The following is a 27,433-nucleotide window of genomic DNA, read 5'->3' as shown; positions in this document are numbered from 1 at the left end:
GTTTATCCTTTTTGATAAAAACATCGTAATTTTATTAAAATTTGTATTTATGGTAGAAGTTATCTTGTTTCATTTTTTTTCTGGAAGGCCGAGGACAAAGAGAGCTTGGAATGATAGAAGCCGTTAGGGGTGTATTCAAGTCGAGTCGATATCAAATTGTGCACTACTCGAACTTGACTAGAGGTAAAATAACTAACTCGAGTTCGAACTTGACTTCAGTTTATGTTACTCGATTTCGAGTTTAATTAAATCTAATCGAGTCAAAGTAAGTTCAATCGAGCCTATTCGAGTGTAATTGAACTTAATCGAGTCTATTCGAGTGAAATCAAGCTCACGTAATAAAAATTAATATTTTACATATAATTTTAAATAATGGACATTATTGATATTTCATAATAATAAATACAAAAATTTAAAAATATACTTATTATAAAAAACTCGATTAGGCTCGTCGAGCCTGAGCAGCTTACGAGATCGAGTCGAACTATTTGGTTCATTATTACCCCTAGAAGCCATACCAACGATCCTTCATTCATTCTAAGATGGGATAAAAAGCCATACCAATTGGCTACATCTGGTCTTGAATATTTATACTTCTCATTTTCTTGAATTGCAAAAAAAAAAAAAAATTAAAGTGCCAACTTATTGTTATATCAACTAAATTTTTTTTTCTTTGATAGAATTGCATGTCCTGCCTGCCATCATGAATTCTCGTTAATGCGTTCACATGTTTTCTCAACCATAAGCTATACAAGAGTTCGACTTTTTGTCCTAATGTCCTTGACAGATTGTATATTATACCACCACCTTCCAATTGCTTCAAGAAGCAAATCAAGTTCCTTGCAGGCCATAGGACAGCAATTTGTTTTACCTGTCTTGGGTTTTCTTGTCCAAACAGTGAAACAGATTAGACCATAAAGATCAATTATAAACGTTTTGGGCCAATATTGTGAAAACTTGAACAGAGAAAAGAACACAGAAGTACTATCCGTGGCAAAAAAGCAATCAGTAGTATCTGTTGGCAAGTGCATATTATCTATTTTGCTCCTCTCAACTGATGCAAGAAACTGTACTGCACATCAACAAACTGTCTTTGTTCCAACGCAATATGGGATTGAAGAAATTTCAACTGTTGGAACAAGAATCTTATTATACTGTTCAATTGGGCATTGCCAAAAATACCAATTAGCACTCACCACATCAGTGTTTCACCATTAAGGAACGTATAGTTATTGATAATTATCCTTTTGGACACTCATTCTCCATATTTCATTATTAGTTTTTCAACATTGCAGTAGACTGCTTTCCGGCACTTGAAAAAATTGCCTTCAAACAATTTGCCACTGGTATGATTTTATCTCAGTTTTAAAACATGTTAACCATAACAGGAAAGATGTGTGTTGTCAATGAGAAAGAATCCCTTTTTTTTTTGGATAAAATAAAAGTCGATATTATTAATAAATTAGTTGAAAATCATCCAACACGATGATTTGTTTGACAAAGAAAATTGTACTGATGACAGAAGATACATAGATCGTGTCACGTAACGAGAAAGGATATTTCATCTGCTAAAAAACAGTGGAGTATTCAATCCAAGTAAAATTCAACTGAAGCCTCTCATTAAGTACTAGACATAGCAACAAAAGATTAGTTGGTCCTCAAATATAACATGAGCATTTAGAGTAGTGACTCAAAGCTTACGGTTAATTCAATAGAAAGGGTCCAGTGTAAATGAAGGCACCCTTCGAGTAATGCACTGACTAGAGTGGCAAATCCTTCTGCAATATCAGAATGCAATAACATTTTTGGTGAAACTCTATAAACTACACAGAATAATTATATTGGCAACAAGAGAGAAAGAAAGAAAGAAAGAATTCGTGTTGTTAGAAAGAAAAAGAAAAGAGTGGTTAAACCCCGTAACCACTCTAATATTCCTCAACTTGTCAGATAATTTTGAGTGATTTCCCCCTTAGAACTCGTGAGATTTAATAGTTTCTATTGTTATTCTCGTTATTCGTATGATGGTGTAGAATTTGGTCATTAGAATATTGAAGGACAAGAATGAAATAGGTTCTGACATTCGAGGAGGCAGGCTAGAGATGGTAATGAATTGGGGCTCAAATAACATAAACTATGATTTGGAGGGCTATTGCAAAAAATCTAAAGTGCTCAACTCACTGACGGATAATTTTATCTCAATACAGAGCAACTATTAAGCATGTAGTCGTTCCAAAACCAATGAAAAATTTTATATGAACATATGGGAATCACCACTTGATTTCATTTAACATGTCAAATGAACTCCATTTAACTTTGTGAATTAGCAAATGAGGTCTTTATACATTCAAATAGAACTTTTTTATTGATCCTAAATCAACTACTGGGCATGTCCAATAGTTGTTTCGCACTGATATAAAATTTAAAAGAGGAAATTGCAACTTGCCCAATGCATTTTGGATAGCACGATAACAGGGTTTATTGAGTCAAGGATTCGGGGAGAAAATTTAAATGAAAAATTATGAGTTCGAAATCTCTTACTTGTACTAAAAAAAAAAAAAAAGAAAAATCAAGAATACAACATTGTCTAAAATCTTTTAGTTCATGACAAATGCATTGTATCAAAAACAAAAGTAAAATGCTTCTTTTTTTTTTTAGCTAAAAGAAAAAATCTTATTTTTCCCAATGCCATATTATTATTTACTTAACTTGTTAGATGAATGTAAAAAAATCTAGAACATGCATGAAAGTTCATGTAATTTATGGATAAATCATCAAGGAATATTTATTAAAATGTTTTTTTGAAACTTTTGGAAACATATAGATCGTAATTTGGAAATTTTAAGAGGCGTAGTTGATGGTTTATTTTTCTCCGTCCAACCAAATAAGATGAATGATAAGTATTCGCGAGGCAATTATGCAAAATTAAAGCGACAATATAACCGCCCAATCAATATGACCTCAAATGCAAATTCAATAACAAGACACGTGCACACAACATACTCATATAACATGTATAATTACTAGCACATTAACAGTCAAACGATTCAAATCTTAAAAACCTTTACATTTTTTTTTTCAAGTCTAGGGTACTGCATTTTACGAGCAGTCTTATACTAGAAAGAGGGAGGAAAAGAGATGGAGATGGACGCAACTAAATTATTGAGAATTCAAAAGGAAATAAATTACCTCAAAAAATGTTCCAAAAAATTTTTGAACGAGAAATGCAAGCAAAGGGTTTCGAAATCCTTACCCACATCGAAGGAGGGACTTTTGTCCCTCTGAAAACTTTCACGTGAAACAAACTGAATGCAAGTAAAAATGAAACACGATTTTTAATTTATTTTTTTATTTTTTTAATTATCTTTTCATCTCACGTGAATTACATCATAAAAAATGCTAGAGTCTTATTCTAAATTATTTTTCAAATAATCCTCTGCCCAAACACACTCTAGTAATGGACATAGTAACACTAGTACTTTTCCTCTTAACTTGTACCATCATTAAATTATTACCCATAGTAATTTTTCACATCAACTCGTTTTCAGTCTTCGTAATTTACATTGACAGCATCCCAAGATCAAAAAATGTGTCAACACTTGGTCACATACATCCATCCACATTAAGGGCTTAATCTCAACACATAAGCACCAAATTCCATCAATTTGATGAAACCATAAAGTTCAAGGGGGCAGACTACAATTTTTGTTCTCCCTCACATAAAATAAAAACGAACCCAATTTTCCAAGCTAAGGACTCCCAGTCCCAGGTCCCATCCCAACATATAGATACGCAAGAAGACGTATAACTCGGGGCCCAATGAAGAGCCAATTTGTCCACTAAATCCGGTTCCCTAAAACCACGTCTTCCCTTCTCACTACATTTCATTGCCCAAAGTCCCCACATTTCCCGGCCCATTTAGAGCTTCTTGCCCCGATATCCAGCCCCCCCATCGCCCCCTTCAAAATCCCCACAACCCCTATTTCCCACACCCACTCCCACCATTTCAGTGTTCTTCCACTGGAATAGCCAACTAGCGACCGGAAAAAGTAACCAGCCAAGCCAAGCAATGGAGCCATGGCTTGACGACTTAGCCGACGACCTCCAAAGCATGAGTTTCAACTCCACCACTACAGCCACCACCACCACCACCACCGCCACCGACATCCACCGTTCCACGAGTTCCGGTTCGGAGACCACCTGGACTGCAACCTCCTCCTCTTCCTCCTCCGCCCACCACGTCTTCCCTCTTCCCCCTACAGCCCACCAAAAGCCTCACTCCTCCACTCCCTCCGGTGACCCTTGCTGGGACGCCATCCGTCGCGCCCGCTCCTCTTCCCCTTCCTCCACTCTCTCCCTCTCCGACCTCCGCTTCCTCCACCGCCTCGGCTCCGGCGACATCGGGTCCGTCTACCTCTCCGAGATCAAATCTCCCGAGCCCCCTCCTCCTCCTCCTCCTCCTCCTGCTCAGCATTCTTCCTCTACTCAACCGGCGCTTTTCGCCGCCAAAGTAATGGACAAGAGAGAGCTGGCGGGCCGTAATAAAGAAGGAAGAGCGAGGACGGAGAAGGAAATTCTCGAAATGCTAGACCACCCATTTCTTCCCACGCTCTACTCCTCCATTGACTCTCCGAAATGGTCGTGTCTGTTAACGGAGTTTTGCCCCGGCGGCGACCTCCACGTCCTCCGCCAGCGCCAGCCGTTGAAACGATTCCCTGAATCCGCCGTCAGGTACGCAACATTCTGGGCTAATGAGTACATACTTTTTTTGGATTTTGAACATTTGAATATTGGATATGGTGATGATGACGGTGGCGACGACTCCACAAAAGAGAGAGAGCAGAGAAAGTGATGGATCATGAACAGGGGGTGGTGGTGCGGTCCCCACCACCTGGTCCTGGCGGAGGAGGTGATGGGGAGTCAGTTATATTATGAGGATCACCCCTACTAAATTTTACTGCTAGCAACAGTAGCAGTAGATAGTAAACTATTTCTGGTGTTTTTACCTGGGGCCGGTGATTCTGATGAAGTGGGAATTTTCATTTTACCCTCGCTGGTTCAGAATTCAGAGTTCAGAGCTTTCTTTCTGTTCAGTTCAGTCATCAGTGGGGTTGTTTGCTTTTGGCTGCAAAAAAATTTTTTTTTTTCTTTGTCTGTTTGTGGGTGAAATGGCTTTTTTATTCTGATTTGATCAGAATAGCTTTTATTGTTCCTTTTTTTTTTTTGATTAAAAAAAATTGTAGCTAAAAAGTTGTTTTATGCTAGATTATTACTAGTATATTTAATGATAGAAAGTTAAAATTTTAGGTAGCCATAGATTGTAGTAGAACCAAAAAGTTTAGAGAGCAGTAGTAGAGGGGTTTTTAATATCATGTTAGATACTATATGCAATAGTAACTACTCTTTTAGGTAAAATTTTAAGAAATGTTTGGATTACAATTTTTCAAAAAAAAAATTGCTGTGTTCTTCTTCGTGAACATATTTTTTAATTATCTTTTTTCGTCGCATATATTAAATCATTACAATAAATTTTTTACAAAAAAAAAAATCTAGAAAAATGCAATCCAAACAAAGCTAATTTTTCTGTGATAAAATTATCAAGATCAAGAACGTCCTTTGACAAACAAAAATGTTGGTTTAGCTCTATTTTTTGTTTTGCATACTATCCAAATTATAATGGTTAGTCCGGATAATACTTGAAGCCATTTTTCCTTCTATGATCTAACAAGTATCTGAAAGGTATCCTCTTTTTTTTTTTTTTTTTTTTTTGCATATTTGGATCGTACAAAAGTACCAGTAGTAATTTATTTAGGAACTTAATATGAAAATGAAAGTCCAGATCAAAGAGACGGGGCTTTGATCACTGACGCATGGAGTTGAGGTTGGGATGGAAGACAAAGAATACTTTAAAGTCTTTAGTTTGGGGATTGGGGAGAAGAGGAAGGGCTGTGTTTATGGTTGACTTTGCTAAGGACATGTGAGAGCGGAAGAGTTGGTCACGTGGGCCTCTTGTTCTTTCTAGTTCATTGATCTACTCTCAATTTTCTCACTCGGAAAATGACAAACCTTCGATCCCAGTTTTTATCTGAGTTAAAATTTTTCTCTTGGGAATTTTCTATTTTGTTTGCTATTGGTCAAGAACCCTGGAGGGGCTTCTCAAATCTCAGCTACGTTAACTTCTCCGGAATTTCGGGGGCTTGAAAATTTTGGGTGTTTGAGTGATATTTTGTTACTGTGCTGGTCAATCAGGCATCCGGTTCTTACTAGGAATTGCATGAACAGTGTTCCTGATTTGCCTCTAATCTGTCTAGCTTAATTTGGAATACTGCTTGTGGGTTGTGATTGATTTAACACAAAGTTAGGAATAGTTTTTGTAATTATTTTTTCTGATTTGACATTCCTCTGCAAGCTGCATGCATAATTGTTGTGGACAGTTATTTTGAATTTGCTATTTTTAATAGTTTTTATATTTAAAAAAAAAATTACTGTTGTAGCGATTTGATGTAGTATATGAGATAAAAAGATAATTCAAAAATATATATATATAAAATATCGTAAAATTTTTTCTGTAAAAATCAGCACACCAAGCAAATTATATTTACGTTTTCTGTAAATATATTTTCTAATCATCATTTTACCAAACATACGGCAAGTCGCCACACTACATCTCTCTACAAAAACTCCACAAAAAATAGCAACTGAAATAGAAAACCTTACATTTTGATATTGATGATGTTTCTTTACTTTGTCTTTTACCGCAATTTTATATGACCTAATTCATTTGTGACTTTAGGAAGCAAGAAAGGCTGGTAAATTATATAGAAATCAAGGTCAAAAACGCATTGCTGTTACATCATTGATGCAACCATCTCTATTTGATTAGGTGGAATTGCTTTTCAATTCAAGGTTGTTGTCATCATTTATTATATAGTTTTTGTATTATGTGGATGCATTTATGCACAGCTGATGGAAAGCAAACAAAGATAGAGAACAAAAAGAAAGAAAAAAATTTGATGCCTACAGGCCATAATACGGGGACCAATTTGCTGAACTCCCCCTCCCTAAGTTGCTTTATTGCTTAGGAAAAGTATTCGAGTCTTACAGACATGACTTGCATTAAAGTCTTCCCACGAGGGAACATATTGGTCCCTATCCACATATATATATATATATATATATATATATATATATATATATATATATATATATCACACACCACCCAATCCATTAATTAGTTTCATAGACAGAATGAGATAATTATTGTTTAAATATGATTAAAGCAAGATTAAAACTGTACCCTTTTCATGAGCTGGTTATGGTGTGATCAAAAAGCATATGGTTCCTATTTAATTTTAGTCAGCAATGGCTCCATTTGGCAAGTGAGTTTTTTGGGTGTTTGTCTAAAATTTTACTGTAACTTACTATAGAAGTCGTAGAAAATTTTTTTGAAGTATGTAAATCTTTGGATATTTTTTGAGAAGTTTTTTGAGATTATTGTACCTAAAGTTGTTAAAAAATTTGTAACAGACAAACTTGACCAAAAGACGCGGCCATAGTTGTCTTTGACTAGAAGTTCTTATGATCTCATGTGTTTGTTTCCAGGTTCTACGCATCAGAAGTGGTGGTGGCTTTAGAATACATCCACATGTTGGGAATCGTTTACCGTGATCTTAAGCCTGAGAACGTGTTGGTCCGATCAGACGGTCATATTATGCTGACAGATTTTGATTTATCCCTAAAGTGCGACACATCTACATCAACACCGGCCCAAGTGATCTCCAAACAAAATCCACCCAATGCGCCTGCACCAAATGAGTACAGCATTGATCCACCAGCGTTTACCTCAACTTCATGCATTCTTCCCAACTGCATTGTCCCTGCTGTTTCTTGCTTCCATCCTAAGCGTAAGCGAAAGAAGAAGCCAGGGCAACACAACAGGCCGGAGTTCGTGGCCGAGCCTATTGACGTCCGATCAATGTCGTTTGTCGGGACACACGAGTACCTGGCGCCAGAGATCGTCTCCGGGGAAGGTCATGGTAGTGCAGTGGATTGGTGGACGCTGGGGATATTCATTTTTGAGCTGTTCTACGGTGTGACGCCCTTTAGGGGAGTGGACCATGAGCTCACACTGGCTAATATTGTAGCTCGAGCCCTTGAGTTCCCAAAAGAGCCGGGGATACCGGCCGGCGCGAAGGACTTGATATCACAGCTTCTCGTGAAGGATCCGGCAAGGCGGATGGGATCAACTATGGGTGCATCAGCCATCAAACACCATCCCTTCTTCCATGGAGTTAATTGGGCGCTTTTAAGATGTACATCTCCACCTTTTGTTCCTCCTCCATTTAGTAGAGATGTAATATCGGATGAAAATTGTTCAGAAGACAATAATGCCCCCGTGGATTATTACTAATTACTATGAATAATGAGAAGAAAAAAATTTCTCTAATGCTCATTTCAAGGGCTATCCTCCTATCCCACCCCCGGGCCTCTCTCTCTCTCTCTCCCCGGGGCCCCCTTTGAAAAAAGCTATGTAGATTAGAGTCTCCACATGAATAAAAACTCTACTCTCATGTATAGATGGATATGTACGGAGATAGGATTGATTTCGCTCACGTAAAATGAAGCTTATATCACTTGGTAAATTTCCTTATGTTTGTGCAATATTAGAAGTTTGCTTTTGTGGAAATTTCACGTTCACCAATGCATTCCTATTGAAACTTTTTATCCCTTTTTGTCATATTCATCACGAACCAGTAATTGTGAGCATACTAGAGAATATCATGTCATAAATCCCAATTCTTTAAGATTAATCATAAATCCCAATTCTTTAAGATTAATCTTTGCACAATGTTAAAAAAGAAATCTAACGGTGACTCTGCTTTACGCGCACGCGAGCACATATATATATATATACATATATAAGAAATTTAACGGTAGCTCTGCTTCACACGCGCGTACACACATATATATATATATATATATATATATATATATATATATATATATATAGATATATAGCTCTGCTTCGGTACCATTGGAACACAAACATATACGCACACGACAAATGTCAAACAAAAAATGAGATAATGTCATGTTCGTTCATACCGAAAGATTGAATCAAATTAGTTGTTTGTGGTATTGAGTGTTTTTCGGGATATTCATAAGATCCTGTCAACAGCATGAAAATGACGGTGAGACATCCTAATTGAGGTGATAATAGGACCATGTGCACAATTGTCCGTTCATTTACAATAATACAACTGCAAGCGACACAAGAAACTTCTTTTTCAGAGTTTTCTTCCAAAGCAAATTTCATTTTCTTCTCTCGAAAAGTCAATGCCGGTGGCGGAAGCACGCACCGGCTCTCCATTCTCGACAACGTAAAAGAAAACAAATATGTGTATGTATGCAAAGCAAAATTCATCATAGACGATAATTTGTGTTTGTAGTAACATATGAAGCCTATGGACAATATTTAGTACGCCCGAAATATGCTCTCAATGGATTCTGATTTTTAGAAAGCAAAAATCAGAATTTAAAAAGGAATATCCCGTAACTTTAAAATATTTTTTTTTAGTCTTCAAAAATTGAAAAGCTAGAAGAGAAAATTATTCAACGTGTCGCACAATTCATTTACAAAAATTAGAAGCTAAAAACATGTCAAAAAATCGGATGCGAACGAGCCCTTGCTGAAAGGAGTGCAAGCTACATTTTATGTGCAACATGGGCAACACTAAATCAATCTTTTTACATTTTTATTATATAATTTTTATTTATTAAATTATATGATATAATAAATAGGGAGAATTTTCTAAATTCAAGTCATCATGATATCGGAAATATTGTGAAGGGCCCCTTCTGCATGGGAATGGCTTAATGAGATCATAAAGACTAAAGCATGTCCCCCACCCACATGGATTGTTTATTGCATGGATTGACTTGGTGTTTGGAGCCTTGTGCTGCAGGCACCAGCAACAAAAGAGCCCTTCTCGTTTTAGTTGTAGGAATCCTTTTTCTTGAGTAGATAAAAAGTTTGGATGCCTTCGTCTTTAATCACGATTACGTGCGCACTTCAAATCACAAGTCATTTGTATTCTTACTGATTATCTATCAACATAGTTTTTTCACGCAAATAAACAAAATTAGAACACACGATCTTTTCTGAAAAAGTAATTTGCTCCAATTAATTGAACCAACTTATGTTAACTTAATGATAGAAATATTATTATAATGGTCTAGTTGTGCTTTCTTGTCACCTAGATTGATTAGCTTCCTTTTGTTTTCTCCTTTTCCTTTTCAATCTTCTGTTTTAGTGGTTTAATGGATATGTTGCTTCATGGCAGGCTCTCCAATAGGGCTGTCCCCTAAAGGCTAAAGTTGACGTCTTCTTTGCTTTCTTCTCTTTGTGTGGTTTTCCATTTGGGGTGGTTCAAGGGATCACAATTTTTTTTCTTTTCTTTTCTTTTCTTTTTGGGATCGATTCTCCATGCATGAGTGGTCTCCATAGTTGGTACTTTAGCTTTTAGAACCATTTATGACACGACATGGTCACATCTTTGAAAAAAAAAATTATTTGCATTATTAATTTTGCTACATATTTTGTCCAACAATTTATTTGATAGTTGAAATTCAGCTACTCCCCTTTCATAACTCACAGTTTTTTGTATGAGTGTTTCGATAAATGGACTCTGCGAAGACACTTCAAAAGCCGGCAACTTTTGAAGTGCTCCGCAGCACTTAACTACTAAACCCCCCAAACCCCCCCAAGCTACTCGTATGACATGTTTTTGTAGTACCCCAGTCCTGTGGACCCATGCAGACAGGATCCTCCTCCGTCCATTTTTCCTGTATAATGCAAAACTACGTAGTTACACTCATTAATAATGCTGATGTGGCACATAACATTGAATGCGTATTTAGGGAGTGTTTGGTAAATAGGTTTTGAAGTCAATTTTAGCATGAACGGTCTACTTTTTGAATCAACGCGACTGCATGTAACTGCAACTCTGACAAACTCAAGGATCTCGTCCTATGAATGTTAGAAGAATTTCGACTTGTAACTATACTTGTTGAGTGGTGGTATTGGAGCTTTCTGTTCCGAAATTATTATATTTTTCATGAATATATTTTTTAATTATTTTTTTACCTCGTACACATCAAATCGTTGCAATATTTTTTTTTTGTAATAACTTTAAAAAACTGCAATCCAAACGTGCTAGCAAAATAAGCATGAAAATCAGTACTAGTAGTGTTTGGATTTGACTTTTCTATCAAAAAATTTTTACATTTTCCGTAAATACATTTTTTAGTCATTTTTTTAATCTTTTTTTTATTCACTATCAGCTAAATCAAACAATTTATCATGGGCCGATATTATAAACACAAAAAGGTTTGTTTTGGATACGTATCTACTTTTGAGGCAAAACATGAAGTAAATAAGGCGTCGTACAAAATTGTTTAATAAAGAGAACCAGCCGTGTTTTCTAATTTATTGTTCAAAAGAAAATATAAAGAAGAAAGCGACCTATATCAACTTAGGCTGTTTAGGGGATTATGATGCAGATTGGCTGTGGATGTTAGACAATGAGATGGGAAGGAACCAAAACGGAAAAGATTAAATTGAATGCCTCAGTACGGTATTTAGCTACTTAGATGCTATTAATACACTTTGGTCCATTGTGTAAAGTCACACAAAAATGTCACGGGGAATTGGCCCTCCCCCGGGGAAAAAAGACATATGAACAAATGATATATTTACATTCCAAAATAATTTTTGAAAAAAAATGACAATCGGAATTGGCAATATTTTGCTTAAAAAAAGAACTTGAGGCATGCCGATCGTGGAGTTTTCAAGATGTTTGTTTTATTTTTATTTTTTTGGGGTGTAATGGTAGGGTAATGCTATATAAATTCGGAAGAAACTAAACCCTCTTGTGAAAAATTAAGAGAATGCGAAAACTGTATACCTTTTATTTGGATTGCTATTTATTGGCAAAAAAAAAAAAAATTTGTTTTACTTAAATATTCCTTTTATACATTTTTTTAATTACCTTTTTACAACTTCGCTACATCAAATTCTAAAAAGTGTTACATTTCTCAAAAAATCCTGAAAAATTACAATCCAAACAACCTAGTGTCAAGTTGTTCCATTTTTGGATTTCATTTTAGTTCTGTGTTAATGTGCAGCTTAAGCCCTTATTAAGTTGAGTTGTATTACAAGCAATATTTGAATCCGTGAAAAAAGAATCATCACATTTTTGTACCTGCGGTGCTAGGCGCAGGTACAGCTATATTCCCTATACTAGTTTCATTCGAATTGACAAATTAATGATTGTGAAAGAGTTGAGAATTGAGGCAAGGTTAGTCAATATTATTGAAAGAGTTATCCCTGCAGGCTCAAAGCATAAGGATTTGTACTTCTTATTATCATGAAATGCAAATTACCAACCTTAATACTTTGTGTTGTAAATTAGCAAAAAAGGTTTTGTTTGAGGTCATTAATCGTTTAGTGTTCTCACGGAGTTGAGATCAATCATCGATGACTACAAACTATTCAAATACGCACCTAACATTCTTGAGAATTATCAATCCTAAAAGTATGAAAGAATAGGTTTGTCTAACTTGAGGCTTTTATGCTAAATATTTACTTGCAGTATTGCATCATAAACATATTTTTTTCAATCAATTTTTTTATTTTCTCAATTATTCTTTTATTTCATTTACAGTAGATCATAAAAAATGTGTTATTGTAATTATTTTAAATAATCTCCTCCTGTTCAAACACGCTAAACATTTTGAAAATGAAGATGAACAGTAGAACAAAAAATACAAGTAACACCACATACAAATATATATATATATATATATATATATATATATATATATATATATGTATGTATGTATGGTGGACACTTTGTGTTGTTATTTTCACAAGTTAATTGTGTGCTGCGATTTCACAATCTTTAAACCGTTTTTTTTTTTGGATTTCAATAGTCCAAATAAATAATGTAAAAAAAGAGAGGAAAAATAAAAATTTTTGTAAGAGTTCTTGCTCAAATCGCATCAAGCTTAAATATAGTCTTAAAGTATTTCATTTTATTAGACAAAGTTTATAATGAACCGCGCAATAATGTCCAAGTTTTAACAAGTTCACAACGTTGTTCTTAAAGTACTAGTGATAAATCAAATTGGCAAAAATCATTGATTTGATGAAAATCAACACTGATTAAGATATAATTTATTCCATCAAGAAACTATTGCTTGTATAATTAGCATTTTTTGTTCTAGTAAACCTAAAGGTAGAATGAGTTTAAACTTGCCATCTTCGATGTCTGTTTTTAATATCCATATCAACTAATGGCTCATTGGAAGAATCCAGGTGGAATTTGAGTTTTATTAACGAGAGATTGTAACTTTGTTGGGGTGAAGTTATTTTAACCTTCAAATTTCAAGGGTGAAAAGTAATATTTTAAAAATATCAGGGACTATAACATCAATTCTTCAAAATCAATGTACTCAAGCAGCATCAAAAACCTCCTAAACCCTTAAATTGAACTTTCCCCTGAATAAAGTGGGAAAAAAAAATGGAAGAAGCTGCAGGAGCTCAGAAGGATAATGGTAGCTCAGACACGCCGACACCGACGACGGTGGATGCCACCGACGATGATCCCATGGTCGGTCCTGGTCCGGCCCCACAACCACGACGCAAGCGCCCTCTTCAGTTCGAGAAGGCTTATCTCGACTCTCTGCCCTCCGCCAACATGTAAGCACCAAAACTGCAGAATATTCAATATCAGGGCTTCAGATTAATCATTTTTTCTTGAATTTCAGCTGTGTTAAGTTGGCAAAAATCGTAAATTGAGTTATTCTTGGTTACCTGTTTACTCAATTCGAGCTTGTCAGCAACTTATTATTCTGTTTTTTCCCCCTTTCTGTTAAATATCTAATCTTTTACAGTTCTATGCAATTATTGATAACTTAACGTAGTTCACTCTGAAGTTAGTGATCAAATTTTTGGACTATTGATTTATGGGACTGATAGGTTTAGGAATTGTGTTACGTAGACCTAGCAATTCTTTCATGGAAATGCTTTAACAGAATGTATTTCATAGGTGTCGAAGATTAAGCATCTTCATACAAGTAGTCTATACAATGCTTCATGCTCAATGCATATGTCCTAATTTTTGTGAATTACAATAATCTTTCTTCTTGGACTTGTTTTTGTTTTTAATTACATAGCCAACATGCTAAGTTCTTGGCTAGAGTTAATTTAAAAGAAACAAATATTAAAGGTTGCATGTAATTCAAGAATGATTTCTTTAATCAAAATTTTCAGTCAAAGTGAGACTCTAGCACAACTAGGATTCGCCTGGCTAACATAATGGAAAAAAAATTTCATTAGAAGTATTTTATTTTCCACTTGCATGATTTTCTCTTACATGTGTAAAAAATCAAGAATGAAAATTGGGGTGCTCTAATCACAATAACCATATGCAGGTATGAAAAGAGTTATATGCATCGTGATGTGGTCACTCATGTTGCTGTCTCACCTGCTGAATTTTTCATCACTGGAAGTGCCGATGGTAAGATGAAAAACAAGTCCTTAGTGTGAAGTGTCCTTGCACATTTTGGTCTTAACATTTGACTAATTTTGTTGATAACCCTGCAATTTTCTGTTGATTCTTTTTTCAGATTAAGTAAGTGAGCATGACTAATATGGGATTTATTTCGCCATAATTTTCTTTTCTACTCTTTGCATTAGTTTCTTTTTCTTTTTCTATCTCCTCTGGGTCATTTTGTGGGGGTGGGTGACAAGTGGGTTGTGGTGCAATAAGGGTTCTTTACTATGGAGATTAAGAAAATTATATTCACTTCCCGTTAAAGCTATGCCTTTTGTACTTTCCTGGTAGAAAGACTAAGTCGAAACAAATTGTGTTGTGTATGATTTTGACTTGTATAGAAAAGCATCTAATGGTAGTAGTAAAGTTAAATGAATTGTTATGGGAACTTTTACTTTGATAAGTTTAAGTATTGTAAAAGATTTCTTTATAAGTTCAGCGGTTTAACAAATTAAAAAACATGAAAGGTGTTATGAAGGGAGTAATTGATTACATGTGAAAAGATTGGACAGATCAGAAAGAGCTGCTTTACTTGCCATTTCCTTTATCCTTTATTGTAAGCAATGGCCTCTCATTTGACCTATGGAAGAAAAAAAATTAACCAGATGATGAATGTATCGACTTTTTATATTGGATATGGAATAAGGATTTCCATTTAACTTGTAAGAAGTATGTAGAGGTTAAGGTTGTTGTATATAAGGTTAAATGTGCCCTTACTAACCAATTGTTTATTCTCAGGTCACTTGAAGTTCTGGAAGAAAAAGCCTATTGGAATTGAGTTTGCCAAGCATTTCAGATCTCACCTTGGACCGATCGAAGGTCTAGCTGTGAGTTGTGCCTTCCATTTTGTCATGTATCTTGTGTACTTCTTGATTTCTTCATCATTAATAGTGTTTGACTTAAACCTTTCCATCTTCGATCATGCTTAGAATATGACATTATGAGATCTAACAGTGTGAATGTATGCTGTAATATTGGAAACTTTAGCTTCACTTTCTTGTGGCTATCTGAAATTTGCTTCTTTCCTTCAAGGATCAGAAGTAAAAAAGCATTTAAGTTTGATTTGTTCCATCTTTATTTCACAATCTTCTGAACTTGTTTGATGATTACTTTTACCAAATCTTGGTAACTTGGTTTTTTGATGTTTGTCTTTGATATGCAGATTGCTTTGTTGGTTTATATATTCTTAGTAGTTTCATTTGTCATTGCATCTTGAAATTCCTATCCTTTAACCTTTTGAATCCAACTTATACTGTATTGAAGTTGTCTATTACATAAGGGAAGCTTTAATATCATTAACTCTATTTTTTGGCTTGCGGTTGAGGTGGATTTCAAGTGTATTGAATGTTTGTCCGGTTAGACCTCTGTACTTTACTCAGAGGTTTGTCAACTTTATGTCATTATGCAAAATTTATCTACATGATATGTGTCCTTGCCTCCTCTTTTCCACCCTATGTTTTCTGCATTTACTACTGTTTATATTCTTATAATTACAAATTACATTTGTCACCTTGACCTGTTTCATCTTTGCAGGTTAGTGTGGATGGTATGCTTTGCTGTACAATCTCAAATGATCGGTCAGTTAAAATATATGATGTAGTCAATTATGACATGATGGCCATGGTACGCCTCCCTTTCATACCTGGTTGTGCCGAATGGGTTTACAAACAAGGGGATGTCAAGGCTAAGTTGGCTATCAGTGACCGTAATTCCTCATCTGTACATATATATGATGCCAGAGCCGGCACAAATGAGCCCATCATATCTAGAGAGGTGATTGGCTGATCCTATACTTTGACTTGAATTTTATGTTGCTATTCTTCTTCTAGACTCAAAAAGATTGGGAGAAATTATTGATGGTTTCTTTAACTTTTCCATCCAGATACACTTAGGGCCCATTAAAGTAATGAAGTTCAACCAGGTTTTTGACGCCGTCATCTCTGCAGATGATAAAGGAATTATTGAGTACTGGAATCCTGGCACACTAAAGTTCCCTGAGGATGGGTATGGTCTATGAGTATCAACATTTACAAATAAACGAATTTACACAACTCATCCACAATGTGATTGGACTCATGCCTTGGCCGGAATGTATTTGTCACGATTTTTTTTCCCAATTGAAATTTTTTTGTTTGGTCTTCCCAATTGAAATTCTGAAAGTTGTACATAGCCTTTCCTTTTGCTTGTTTTAGTTGAGAACCTCTTGTGCTTGACCTTGTGGACTGTCCTTGGTCTAAGGGATTGATTTCCTGATCATTTCAATGTGCACGTAATATTTTCTTCTTTCTTTTCTTATACGATGCAGGATTGGTTTTAGATTGAAAACTGATACAAATCTCTTTGAAATCGTGAAATGCAAGACTACAGTTTCTACTCTAGAGGTAATATTAAAATCTTATATATTTGAAAAGTTATTCATTTGTGTCAAAATTAAGATGATGTTCTTGTTGAATATGAATTTTTATGAGTAATTTCTCCTTTTTTTTTTTCAACTGAGACATCTCCAATTAATCAGAATTTAAGTTTCTTTAGTTGTAAATTGTGTTACTCCATATTTGAGATGCACACGCTGCATTATATAATTTTTCCAGGTGAGCCCTGATGGTATGCAGTTTTCCATTACATCACCTGATCGTAGGATCCGCGTGTTCTGGTTCAGAACAGGGAAACTACGACGAGTTTATGATGAATCTCTTGAGGTGACAAGTTAGCCTAAAGAACTTCTCATTGAATTTTTTATTTTCTTAATATCGATGTAATAACTTGATGTCTTACTCTTATTGCAGGTGGCCCAAGATCTCCAGAGGAGAGATGTCCCTCTTTACAGGCTAGAAGCTATTGATTTTGGCAGACGCATGGCTGTAGAAAAAGAATTTGAAAAAACAGAAAATGCACCTCAGCCTAATGCAGTTTTTGATGAAAGCTCAAATTTCCTTATTTTTGCGACACTTCTAGGGATTAAAGTAAGATTTCGAATTTTTGTATTATGGAGAACAAGAAGATAGATTAAGCATCTGTTATAGCATTTTTCTGTAATTTTTCATAGGCTTTTAGTTCATTCCTTGAATATCTCTGAATTTTTTTTTTTTTTTTTTTTTGCATTGTCAGATTATAAATCTACAAACAAATAAAGTTGCGAGAATCCTAGGGAAGGTGGAAAGTAATGACAGATTTTTGAGAATTGCCTTGTATCAAGGTGATCGAGGCAGTAAAAAAGTAAGGAAGATTCCTTCTGCTGCTGTAAATGCTAATGAAAGCAAGGACCCACTGACAGATCCCACTCTCCTATGCTGTGCTTTCAAGAAGTATAGAATCTATTTATTCAGGTAGTAAGATGTTTTGGCATGTCTAGAATGACTGCTTGTCTTTTGAGTTTTGTGTCTCTTTCGAATCAACTTTACTTCTGCCACTAGCAGTGCCATTCGAGAAGTTTGCCTTATTCACTTTGCTGATGACTAATTGTACACGTACCTAGAACTGCACAAAGTTCATCAACATGTCAGGATTAGGAAAAGTAGCTGAAGTACTATATTTGCGAACTGTTATTGAAACTACTTAAAACTCTTAATGCAAAATTATAATATATGGTAGGCATAGGCAAAGTTCTTTGAAGCTACCGAAACATGTTTGATAGTTGACTTCTATGTATTTGTGTATCTTTTGGTCATGAATATCTTTCCTGGACTTTTTCATGCAGAAATAATTTTATGCTTGTCTGAGTATGTACTATTTAGACTGGAAGTGGTAGATTCTAACTCTCTTGTATTTTCCATTTGTAAAACACATATTTATTTTGATTGTCTTTTTACAGTCGGAGAGAACCTGAGGAACCAGAAGATCCAACTAAGGGAAGAGATGTATTCAATGAAAAGCCACCTGCTGATGAACTTCTGGCTGTATCAGAGCTTGGAAAGGCAGTCACAACATCCCTCCCAGATAATGTGGTAAGCTCTTTCATCTTCATTCTTCCTCTGCTAAGCTGCCACTTGGTGAAGCCTGTTACTGCTTATAACTTCTATATACGGGGAATGTATGTTCCTAATGAATCTTTGTTAAATGAATGAAGAACCTTGTGAAGTCCAAACTGACTTCTATTCTCGTCATTATCTTACTGCTTGTAAAAGGATTACAGGTTTGTATAAGGAGGTGAACTGTTGTGTAGTAGTTTTTCCCCCCGATTGGACTATTTTTGGAGGTTTTGAACAAATTTGCCTCCTGTGAGAAACTCTTAGAAACTGATTTTTGAATAGCTCATTAGGTCTTTTTCCTTCAAGATTGAACTTAAAATTAATAGGGAAAAAAAGATTATGGAGGTTTCAGTTTTGATATCACTTGGTTTTGGCCAATGTTTGCTATTTGGTCCTTACTATTGCATGAAATTGTTGCATTATTGTCTGCAATATGAATGGATTTTCTCCTTGTAGCTTGCTCACTTTTTAATCTATGTCTATCTCTCAGATCCTTCACACCACTATGGGTGACATTCATATGAAGCTATACCCTGAAGAGTGTCCAAAGACTGTAGAGAATTTTACAACGCATTGCAGAAATGGCTATTACGATAATCTGATTTTTCACCGGGTTATTAAAGGTTTCATGGTACAGACTGGAGATCCATTGGGAGATGGTACTGGCGGGCAATCCATATGGGGAAGGGAGTTTGAGGATGAATTGCACAAAAGGTAAAGCTAGGGTTGCATTTTTTCCTATTTGTTGTACTCCAAAGTTCTTGGTGAGTTTTATCCAATCTCTGTGTGTGTGTACATACATATATATTATATTTATTTCCTTATACTTCTTTGCCAGTGTAATGCTGGATTGTGGATCATAACTTGTGAAGTTTAGTTCAATTGCCACAGTAAAACTGATCTTTTAACTAGCCAACTTATTAGAAACAAAAGCGTGCAGTTGATGGGGTTCTCCGAGTTTATGGATTACAGGCATGATTATGACTTTGTCAATGACCTGCCCTTGCATGGTTCGTATCCGGCTTGGTCTTTGTGTTAAGTATGTTTCTGTGAAACTCCATCGAAAGTTGAACGTGTGATTCTCAGGATTCCCAAAGAGATTGGTCTTGTGAATAGAACAAATGCTCATCTCAACAGTATGTCCAGTTATTTCCCAGTTGTTACATAAGGCTCATCTTCTGTTTCCCAAAAAGGTCAACTGCTATAAGTAACTTTGTTGTGTTAGCATTAGCAAGCTTGAGCAAACAATTCAACTGTTCATGCAACCTGCAACAAAGCCACAGCAGCTGTCAAATATTATGCGAAAGCTTATTTTTCTACTGAAATATTTTCAATTTGCACTTTCATTTTCTTATTCTCTGCTTTTCTAAGTATCAACAGATTTTTCTCAATTTAGACAAAAGAAGTTGTTGGATGGCGTGAATTCTAAGTGTTTGTCATTGACGTTGATCAAGTATTGAATCAATGATGCACCTGTTGTGTGGTTGAATGTGGTCTTATAATTATTGTAAGCATTTACTGGTGGATTTGTTAGTTATGTCTTAATTAAAAAGTATTGTCTGTACCCATTTGCACCCACATCGAGACCGTTTTACATACACTTGGGTATGTTAATTTGTTAACATTGCTGGATAACGTTTTCATGATGCCCATGACATTGTGAATGTCTGTTACTCTTGCATAAAACATCTATACATTTACTTTCATGCAGCTTGCGGCATGATAGGCCTTTTACAGTATCAATGGCTAATGCTGGGCCGAACACAAATGGTTCTCAATTTTTTATCACCACTGTTGCCACTCCATGGTTGGATAACAAACATACAGTTTTTGGCAGAGTTTTAAAAGGAATGGATGTTGTACAGGTATGCACTGCTTAATCATTCAGATGCATGGCACCTTGATAATTCATCATATTCTGTGGAAGTATCATGGTAGTTGTGTAGATTTCAAGACATTGATTTTCAATTGTATAATTGAGATATCGGCTAAACTTCTATTCCTGGAGACTATGGAATAACAACTTTTCATAATTAACAGGCTATAGAGAAAGTAAAGACTGACAAGGCAGACAAGCCATACCAAGATGTAAAGATTTTGAATGTGACCGTTCCAAAGTCCTAGATTAGATTGGACAGTTCTTTTTCATAGACACTGTTGATGATCCTGGGTCCCTGTTCTCAGTACGAAGAACATTAATTCGTATAATCGCATGGTATGTTTCTCTGAGATGCTCATTTATACAGCTGGATTTTGACCTTTTCTTTTGAAATTTCGTCTTGCTACATGCATCATAACACCATCAGCAACTTCAGAATGTTGATTAGGCACAAAAAGGAGGGGAAGCTATGCTCAATCTGGTTGTTCCAATGTGAAATTTTTGGCTGCAAGTTTCAAATAGTTGGTCGTAAAAATTCATTTAAAGCAGATTTCTCTCTGGACAAAATTACTGACTCGAATTTTGATCAAATTGTACAAAATGGCACCACTAGTGTACTAGTAAGACTTCATTGACTATTGAGGATTAAACAAATACTGAAGTGATGATCATCAAATACCTTACTTAGCAAGAGAAGTGAAGAAAAAGGAGGAAAAGTATTAGCAGAAGAAAACTAGGTAGACAATAGTACAGAGAACCCAGCTAGATATTATGACATTAAGACCTTTCTAGTGAGCTGGATGTTAAGCTCTGCAAGGTTCAAGATATAGATTTCTTGCACCTATACGTTTGTATGAAGAGTAATACTTGTGTAGTTTTTAGCAAATAGCAGTCTGCATCACATACTTTTTGAAATTTTATTGGGTGTTTCTGTTAGTGTTAAATGATATATTTTTGTTCTTTGTTGTTTACATGCTCCACTTGTTTAGTATCCTAGTCCTGTAACATTAAGTTGGCATAGCTAATTTTTGGGGTCAACTCCTTCACATCCAAATTTGGCAGCTGAAAGGTAAATCGTCGCTGCATTACATGGTGTAATCAGCTTGTTGGCTTCTTTATGCCTCTCATCTTTGACTACCTCTGTTGACACATACTTTAATTTCCTCCCAACCCATCATCCATGTACCTCTTGTAACCTAGCTTCTTTATACTTATAAACTTCTGAGCCGATCTCGCCACTGTTGTTCCAGGCCTAAGTGTGGTGAATGTTGCACAAGAAGGGAAGAGGGGTGTTTCTTCCAGACATTTGATTTGTTCTGATTATTCATCAATTTCAACAACTAGCATGAGTTAAACTTTTTCAACTCTGGAAAAGATGGGAGGATGAGCAGATGGACGAAAATTTGAATTTTCAAACCCTTTACTTTGTATGCTGTGGAAAATCTGCAGTTTTCTTATGGCATGACTTAACAGTAGTGTTATACTTTCTCTTATTGAAGGGTTATATTTGAATATGTTATCAGTAGAATTATCTAATCTCTGGTTCTGCCAGGTACACTGTTTCTGCTTTCTGGGTGATTGTCAACTGAAACGATGGAGATGTAACCATCATGTTGTTTGTTGTAGTTCGGTTAAGGCTTTAATTTAGGTTAAGACGCTGACTAAATTTGGGAATTTGACTAGATCCTGCATTCTTATGGTACTAGTTTGCTGGTGCATTGTTGCAAGGTTACATTTATTGTAATAGAACAATAAACTCGATACAAGGACATTGGAGACTTTGCCTGAGAGTCCACACCATTATACAAGACCCATTTATAAATGGTCGTTATAAATTTGTAAGTTAATAGCTTTTTCATGTATTCACTAGATGGTAGGGCAAGAAAAAGTAAGTCAAAACAAACAACTAGGTTCGGTTGGTTTTGTGCAAAATTGTTTCACAGAGAATGAATGCTCTTATACTAGTTTATAGGACATAGTTCTACTTCTCCCCACTGAATTTTTCCTCAATGCACCTTTAGACGAGGCACATGAAGTTGCTAGCTTCCGCAGCTTGACCTACACATGGAATTGAAGCTTCTTTAGTTTCTAAAGCATGTTGCTCCAACCAGCTTGGAACAAGAAAAAAATCCTTGTTACATATTCCTTTTGATTTTTGTTAAAAGCTGTAAGCAAATTTTCTTAAGCCCATCAATCTCCACATGATGAAAAGTTGGATAATCCAGTCATACTTTGTCCAATCATCCATGAGCTGACGCCAGATGATTGATTGCACACTTCTGCAAGAAGATTTTCTCCTCGTCTTCCTTCATGATACACAAATACGTCTTGAGGCTTCCATCATTCAACTTATGCTTAGGTTGGTCACGCTAAATTCTATGACAATTGAATCCATCAAAGTTCTCTTTCTTTAACTACCGCGATCTTAACACTTTAGGTTTCTTTTCAGTTGCTACCTACCTAAAGAAGTAACAACAACTAGCTAGCATTCTCCGGTTTTGTTTCAGATATCAATGGCCAAGGAACCACATCCGCATGTGTCCTGACTACTGTCAAATGCTAGCTTCAACTTGGACCCACTCTGATATGTGTGGATCATTCATTCACGCAAACTCAGATCAATACCCAAGGTACTATTATAACAACCAAAATGTAGGAGCTTGAAGCAACAATAAGATGGAAAAAAGCATGTTTCAGAACAAGAATGTCGTATCTCTGTCACTCATTTCCTAAACAAAATCAGGGACACCAACTAACACTAAACAGAAACAAAAGCATAACAAAACTTCTAAATGAAAAAGACCAGCACTTTGATACTCCTTAGTCGAAAAGACTGAAGCCCATATCCTGCAAAAAATTCGGAAGTTTGTCAGATTACTTGCTATTGATACAAAAATAAAGGAGAATCACAGTATACAAGCAAGTGGGGGAGGCTTACGTCATCAGACTCCTCTTTCTCTTCTACTTTCTCCTCTTTCTTATCCTCAGCAGCAGGTGCAGCGGCAGCACCTCCAGCTGGAGCAGCGGCAGCAACTGCAACACCAGCACCACCACCAGCGGGTACTGAAGCCAACTTCTCCCTACCAGCTGCAATCAGCTCTGTGATATCCTTACCATCCACTTGAGATAAAAGCAAATCGATTTTTTCATCATCAGCATCAGCTCCAACTGTGAACAACCAACCAAAAAGACCATTAAGTGGGGACATCTAAATAGAATCCAAGTACAACAGAGGACAAATTTGACCCTAACTGTATAATGAAACCGAAAAACTACAACAATACACTAATTGATTCAAATGCCCCCCACCTAAAATAGAAAAAACCAAAACCTACTGCATTCAGGCTCAAGCACCAAGATCTTAAATTAATGTTTAACGTATATTCCTCTATAAAAAGCTACAATTCATAAGCAATGTCTACGGTAACAAAACTAATTAGGCGAGTGGTACTTCAATTCCTTCACATTCTTCAAGAAATGAAAGGATAGTAGCACCGTGCTCACACATACGCCAACCCTAATCAATTTCGAGATGGGTCAAGTATAATGAAAACTTTACTCACAGAAAAAGGAACCCATAATGAAATTCTTCCCCAAAACCAAAAACCAGAAATATATCAAACAAGGAATTCACAATAATATAATCAAATACAAATCATATACAACCCTTAAGGTTGAAATTCTCAAGTAGAACCCAAAACCCAAGGTCAAACTACACTGGAATCACTCCCTCCAGTCTCCAAATAGACCATTGCTCACAAACAGTGCAATGGAAACTAACAACATATAGATATAGATAGAGAAAGTCCATAAATAAAAGAATATATCTTTACTAGATAACTTTAAATCCCCATATAGGAATAAGCACCCCAATTAACATCAATAGCATGAGCTTCTCCATTAGAAACAAAATTTTAAACTAATTCTCAAGCACATGTTTTAAGCAAAATTTAAAATACTTACTCTGGTAACATTATAGGGGCAAAACTAGAACGGTAATGAAAGAATTTCCAGAAAAAAAAAAAACCAATAAGAAACAGGGAAAAGAAAGAAAAGTACCGGAAGCAAGGATGGCCTTAATATCCTTGGCAGAGGGACAGGTGTTTCCTCCCAACAAGGCCAATAAATATGCGGCGACCACCTTCATCTCTGAAATCGAGAAAAAAGCAAATAATAATAAGAATACTTGTACACTTATCAAGAAATTCACCCAAAACCCCATATAAAAGGTGAGAAAAAATGTTCAAATCGTGCATGCCAGTGGTTGTATCCAGATGGACAGAGAATAGATTACCTGAGATACAGTGGAATCCGGAAGAATGGAGAGATTGATTGCTGATCGGCTGCGGCGCCCGAAGCTAGGGTTTTAACGCGAGGAAGGTGAAGAAGAACCCCTGGGCTCGGCTTTAATATACATGGATCTCCACTTGGACTATTTATCACTAGGGTTTTTTGGGGTTTTGATTAAATCCTGGCCCTCCATTTTCTATAAGTTTCCGAAGGTACCCAGTCAAACACTCCTAAACGTGGGCTCCAATTTTATGGCCCAATAAATAACCCAACCAACAGCTGTGGTGAGGCCCGGTTTGATAACTTAATTCAGTATTTAAATTTAACATGCTTAGCCAAATCTTAATTAATTAAGTAACATTGAATTTTCTATGCAAAATTTGCTTTACAAAATAATCAATAAATTATTTTACTTGATATAATATATACTCAAATTTATTATATTTATAATTTAATGAATTTATATTTTATATTTCAACTATGCAAAATTTGCTTTACAAAATAATCAATAAATTATTTTACTTGATATAATATATACTCAAATTTATTATATTTATAATTTAATGAATTTAAATTTTATATTTCAAATTTCAGTTTTATCAAACGCAACACCAAAATCCCGTGGTGTATTTGAAAAAGTTTCAACCTCGTTATCACCCTAGAATACCGGCCCAAAGAGCTCTATAGTCTATGGCGAATAACTGAGTTTGTTTGGATGATTTATTTTAGATAATTACTATGATATTTTTTGTGATATGATATATGTGAAATAAAAATGTGATTGAGAAAATAAAAAAGTGGTTGAAATTTATGAAATAAATTATTTTATTTGAAATCATCTCAATCCAAACAAACCCGATCCTTCTACAAATTGTATGCTAGTAAAAACTACTAAGGTGCTAAGTCTATAATCCAGTGCTAGTAAATGCACGCTAACATGGGAGCACTATTGGCACTTTTTTTTTTTTTTTTGCCGGAGATGATAAACTTAATATATCCTACACTAAGGAGAAATGGGCGGGCTTAAGGAGGCCCATGGATAAGTCGGAGGAGACTGAACCACCATTGGATCAGGCGGGTGCACAGCACACCCGTCTGGATTTTTTGGAAACAAGCCACAGAAATGTGGCATTTTTTGTGGATCTTGCCTCCCACCTCACCAAGTAGGTGGTGGCCACTAGGGGTGCAAACGAGCCGAACTCGAGCCGAGCTTGAGTTAATTTTGTGAAGCTCGAGCTCGAGCTCGAGCTCGAGCTCGAGCTCGACGAGCTCAAAATATCAAGCTCGAGCTCGACGAGCTCAAAATATCAAGCTCGAGCTCGAGCTCGAGTCAAATTCGAGTCAAGCTCGAGCTTAAAAAATAAAAAAAATTATTATTATTTTATTTTTTTAAAAATAAAAAATAAATATTTATTTTTTAAAATGAATAAAATAATATTTTTTAATAAATAATAAAATATTATGGATATATATGTAATTTTACTATTAAATAAAAAATAAAAAATAAATATATAATTGAGCTCGCGAGCCGCTCGCGAGCCAACGAGCTTAATATTTTTGAGCTCGAGCTCGAGCTCGAGATCGACTTAATTGGCTCAAGCTCGACTCGAACTCGATATTGACGAACTCGAGTTGAGCTCGTATTCGAGCCGCTCGCGAGCGGCTCGATTCGCGAAATACTCCTAGTGGCCACTGAGCCAAAGGCCCAGTGGTTGAGCACTATTGGCACTTGGCTAACAGAAATCTCTTCGTAGAGAGTGTACACTAAAAAGAAAAATCAATCTGCTAGAAAGTTAGTATTTCATTGCAATTTGCTAAAGATCACAATCATTTATTTAACAAAATAATTGTGCTAATTCATTTTTGTGCTAGACAATTCCAAGTAAACAAAAAAGAGCTGTACGTATTTTTGTTGATTTGATTACTTTAGTTATCATTCTTGCCCTGTATAATTTTATCAATTAAAGCATCATCAGTATGGAATTTGTAAAGACGTATTGAAAATTTAATTGTAGCATTACGCCTTACTTTACCCCTTTGTTTATAGTTAGTTTGGGAATTCAAATTTGATAAGAAAATAATGTGAAACAAATGACTTTTTTGCTGCCGTTTGTACTCTAAGAGAGATCGAAAAGAAGGAAACCACGTGATTTGGACGAATAATCTATAGTTGATAAAGTTTTCCACCCAAATGCGAGGAAGGAAAGTTGAGGAAGAACAAATTTTTATTGACATACATATCTCAAATAATCTCATTTCTTATCAAAACTTCCAAACAACGTTAGAATTTCTTTCCTTTTTTTCTCTTCTTTTCTTTCATATTGTAAACTCCCAAACTAACTATTAGTCAAAAATCGAGTTCAACGTTTGTTTGGATTGTTTCATATTTCTCCAATTTTATTTGCTTACATCATCTTTACAATTTCCAATACACCTTTTTATCTTCCCAATATCTTTTTATCTCACATACATCACATCACAAAAAGTGCTACAGTAAAAATATCTCAAATAATCTCAAATAACTTACAATCCAAACAGACCGTTTGTTTTGATTTTATGTAAACGTAAAGTAGAATTACCACAAACACCTCCAAGCAGAGGGGCAATTTCGTCACCCCAAAGGTTTGTTAACGTTAAAACAAAAGCGCGGGAAACTCCCCCACCCACTGTCACGGTCCCGC

At 35.5% G+C, this 27,433-nt stretch overlaps 3 protein-coding genes across 4 annotated transcripts; 2 read left to right on the top strand and 1 right to left on the bottom strand.

Moving 5' to 3' along the window:
- Nucleotides 1-3,849: 3,849 nt before the first annotated feature.
- On the top strand, nucleotides 3,850-8,443 carry LOC113726718 (protein kinase G11A-like). The gene is made up of 2 exons (XM_072076090.1): nucleotides 3,850-4,728; nucleotides 7,600-8,443. Exons 1-2 carry the CDS (start codon nucleotides 4,067-4,069, stop codon nucleotides 8,405-8,407), a joined length of 1,470 nt encoding a protein of 489 aa, XP_071932191.1. The 5' UTR covers nucleotides 3,850-4,066; the 3' UTR covers nucleotides 8,408-8,443.
- A 5,101-nt stretch (nucleotides 8,444-13,544) lies between these two features.
- On the top strand, nucleotides 13,545-22,309 carry LOC113726735 (peptidyl-prolyl cis-trans isomerase CYP71-like). Of its 2 annotated transcripts, none has more exons than XM_072076088.1 (14): nucleotides 13,545-13,759; nucleotides 14,494-14,579; nucleotides 15,354-15,442; nucleotides 16,149-16,388; nucleotides 16,498-16,619; nucleotides 16,921-16,996; nucleotides 17,207-17,314; nucleotides 17,402-17,578; nucleotides 17,724-17,941; nucleotides 18,427-18,559; nucleotides 19,074-19,297; nucleotides 20,295-20,448; nucleotides 20,624-20,798; nucleotides 22,015-22,309. In XM_072076088.1, exons 1-13 carry the CDS (start codon nucleotides 13,581-13,583, stop codon nucleotides 20,705-20,707), a joined length of 1,890 nt encoding a protein of 629 aa, XP_071932189.1. In that variant the 5' UTR covers nucleotides 13,545-13,580; the 3' UTR covers nucleotides 20,708-20,798; nucleotides 22,015-22,309. The 2 variants fall into 2 exon arrangements, with proteins under 2 accessions (XP_071932189.1, XP_071932184.1); XM_072076083.1 differs by having other exon boundaries at nucleotides 21,713-22,309.
- A 766-nt stretch (nucleotides 22,310-23,075) lies between these two features.
- On the bottom strand, nucleotides 23,076-24,915 carry LOC113726728 (large ribosomal subunit protein P2-like). The gene is made up of 4 exons (XM_072076096.1): nucleotides 24,757-24,915; nucleotides 24,522-24,611; nucleotides 23,401-23,630; nucleotides 23,076-23,309 (listed from the first exon to the last, which is right to left on the bottom strand). Exons 2-4 carry the CDS (start codon nucleotides 24,607-24,609, stop codon nucleotides 23,283-23,285), a joined length of 345 nt encoding a protein of 114 aa, XP_071932197.1. The 5' UTR covers nucleotides 24,610-24,611; nucleotides 24,757-24,915; the 3' UTR covers nucleotides 23,076-23,282.
- Nucleotides 24,916-27,433: the final 2,518 nt, after the last annotated feature.

Source organism: Coffea arabica, chromosome 1c, assembly GCF_036785885.1.
Source record: "Coffea arabica cultivar ET-39 chromosome 1c, Coffea Arabica ET-39 HiFi, whole genome shotgun sequence".
NCBI lineage: Eukaryota > Viridiplantae > Streptophyta > Magnoliopsida > Gentianales > Rubiaceae > Coffea > Coffea arabica.
This window is presented reverse-complemented; position numbering and strand designations above follow the sequence as displayed.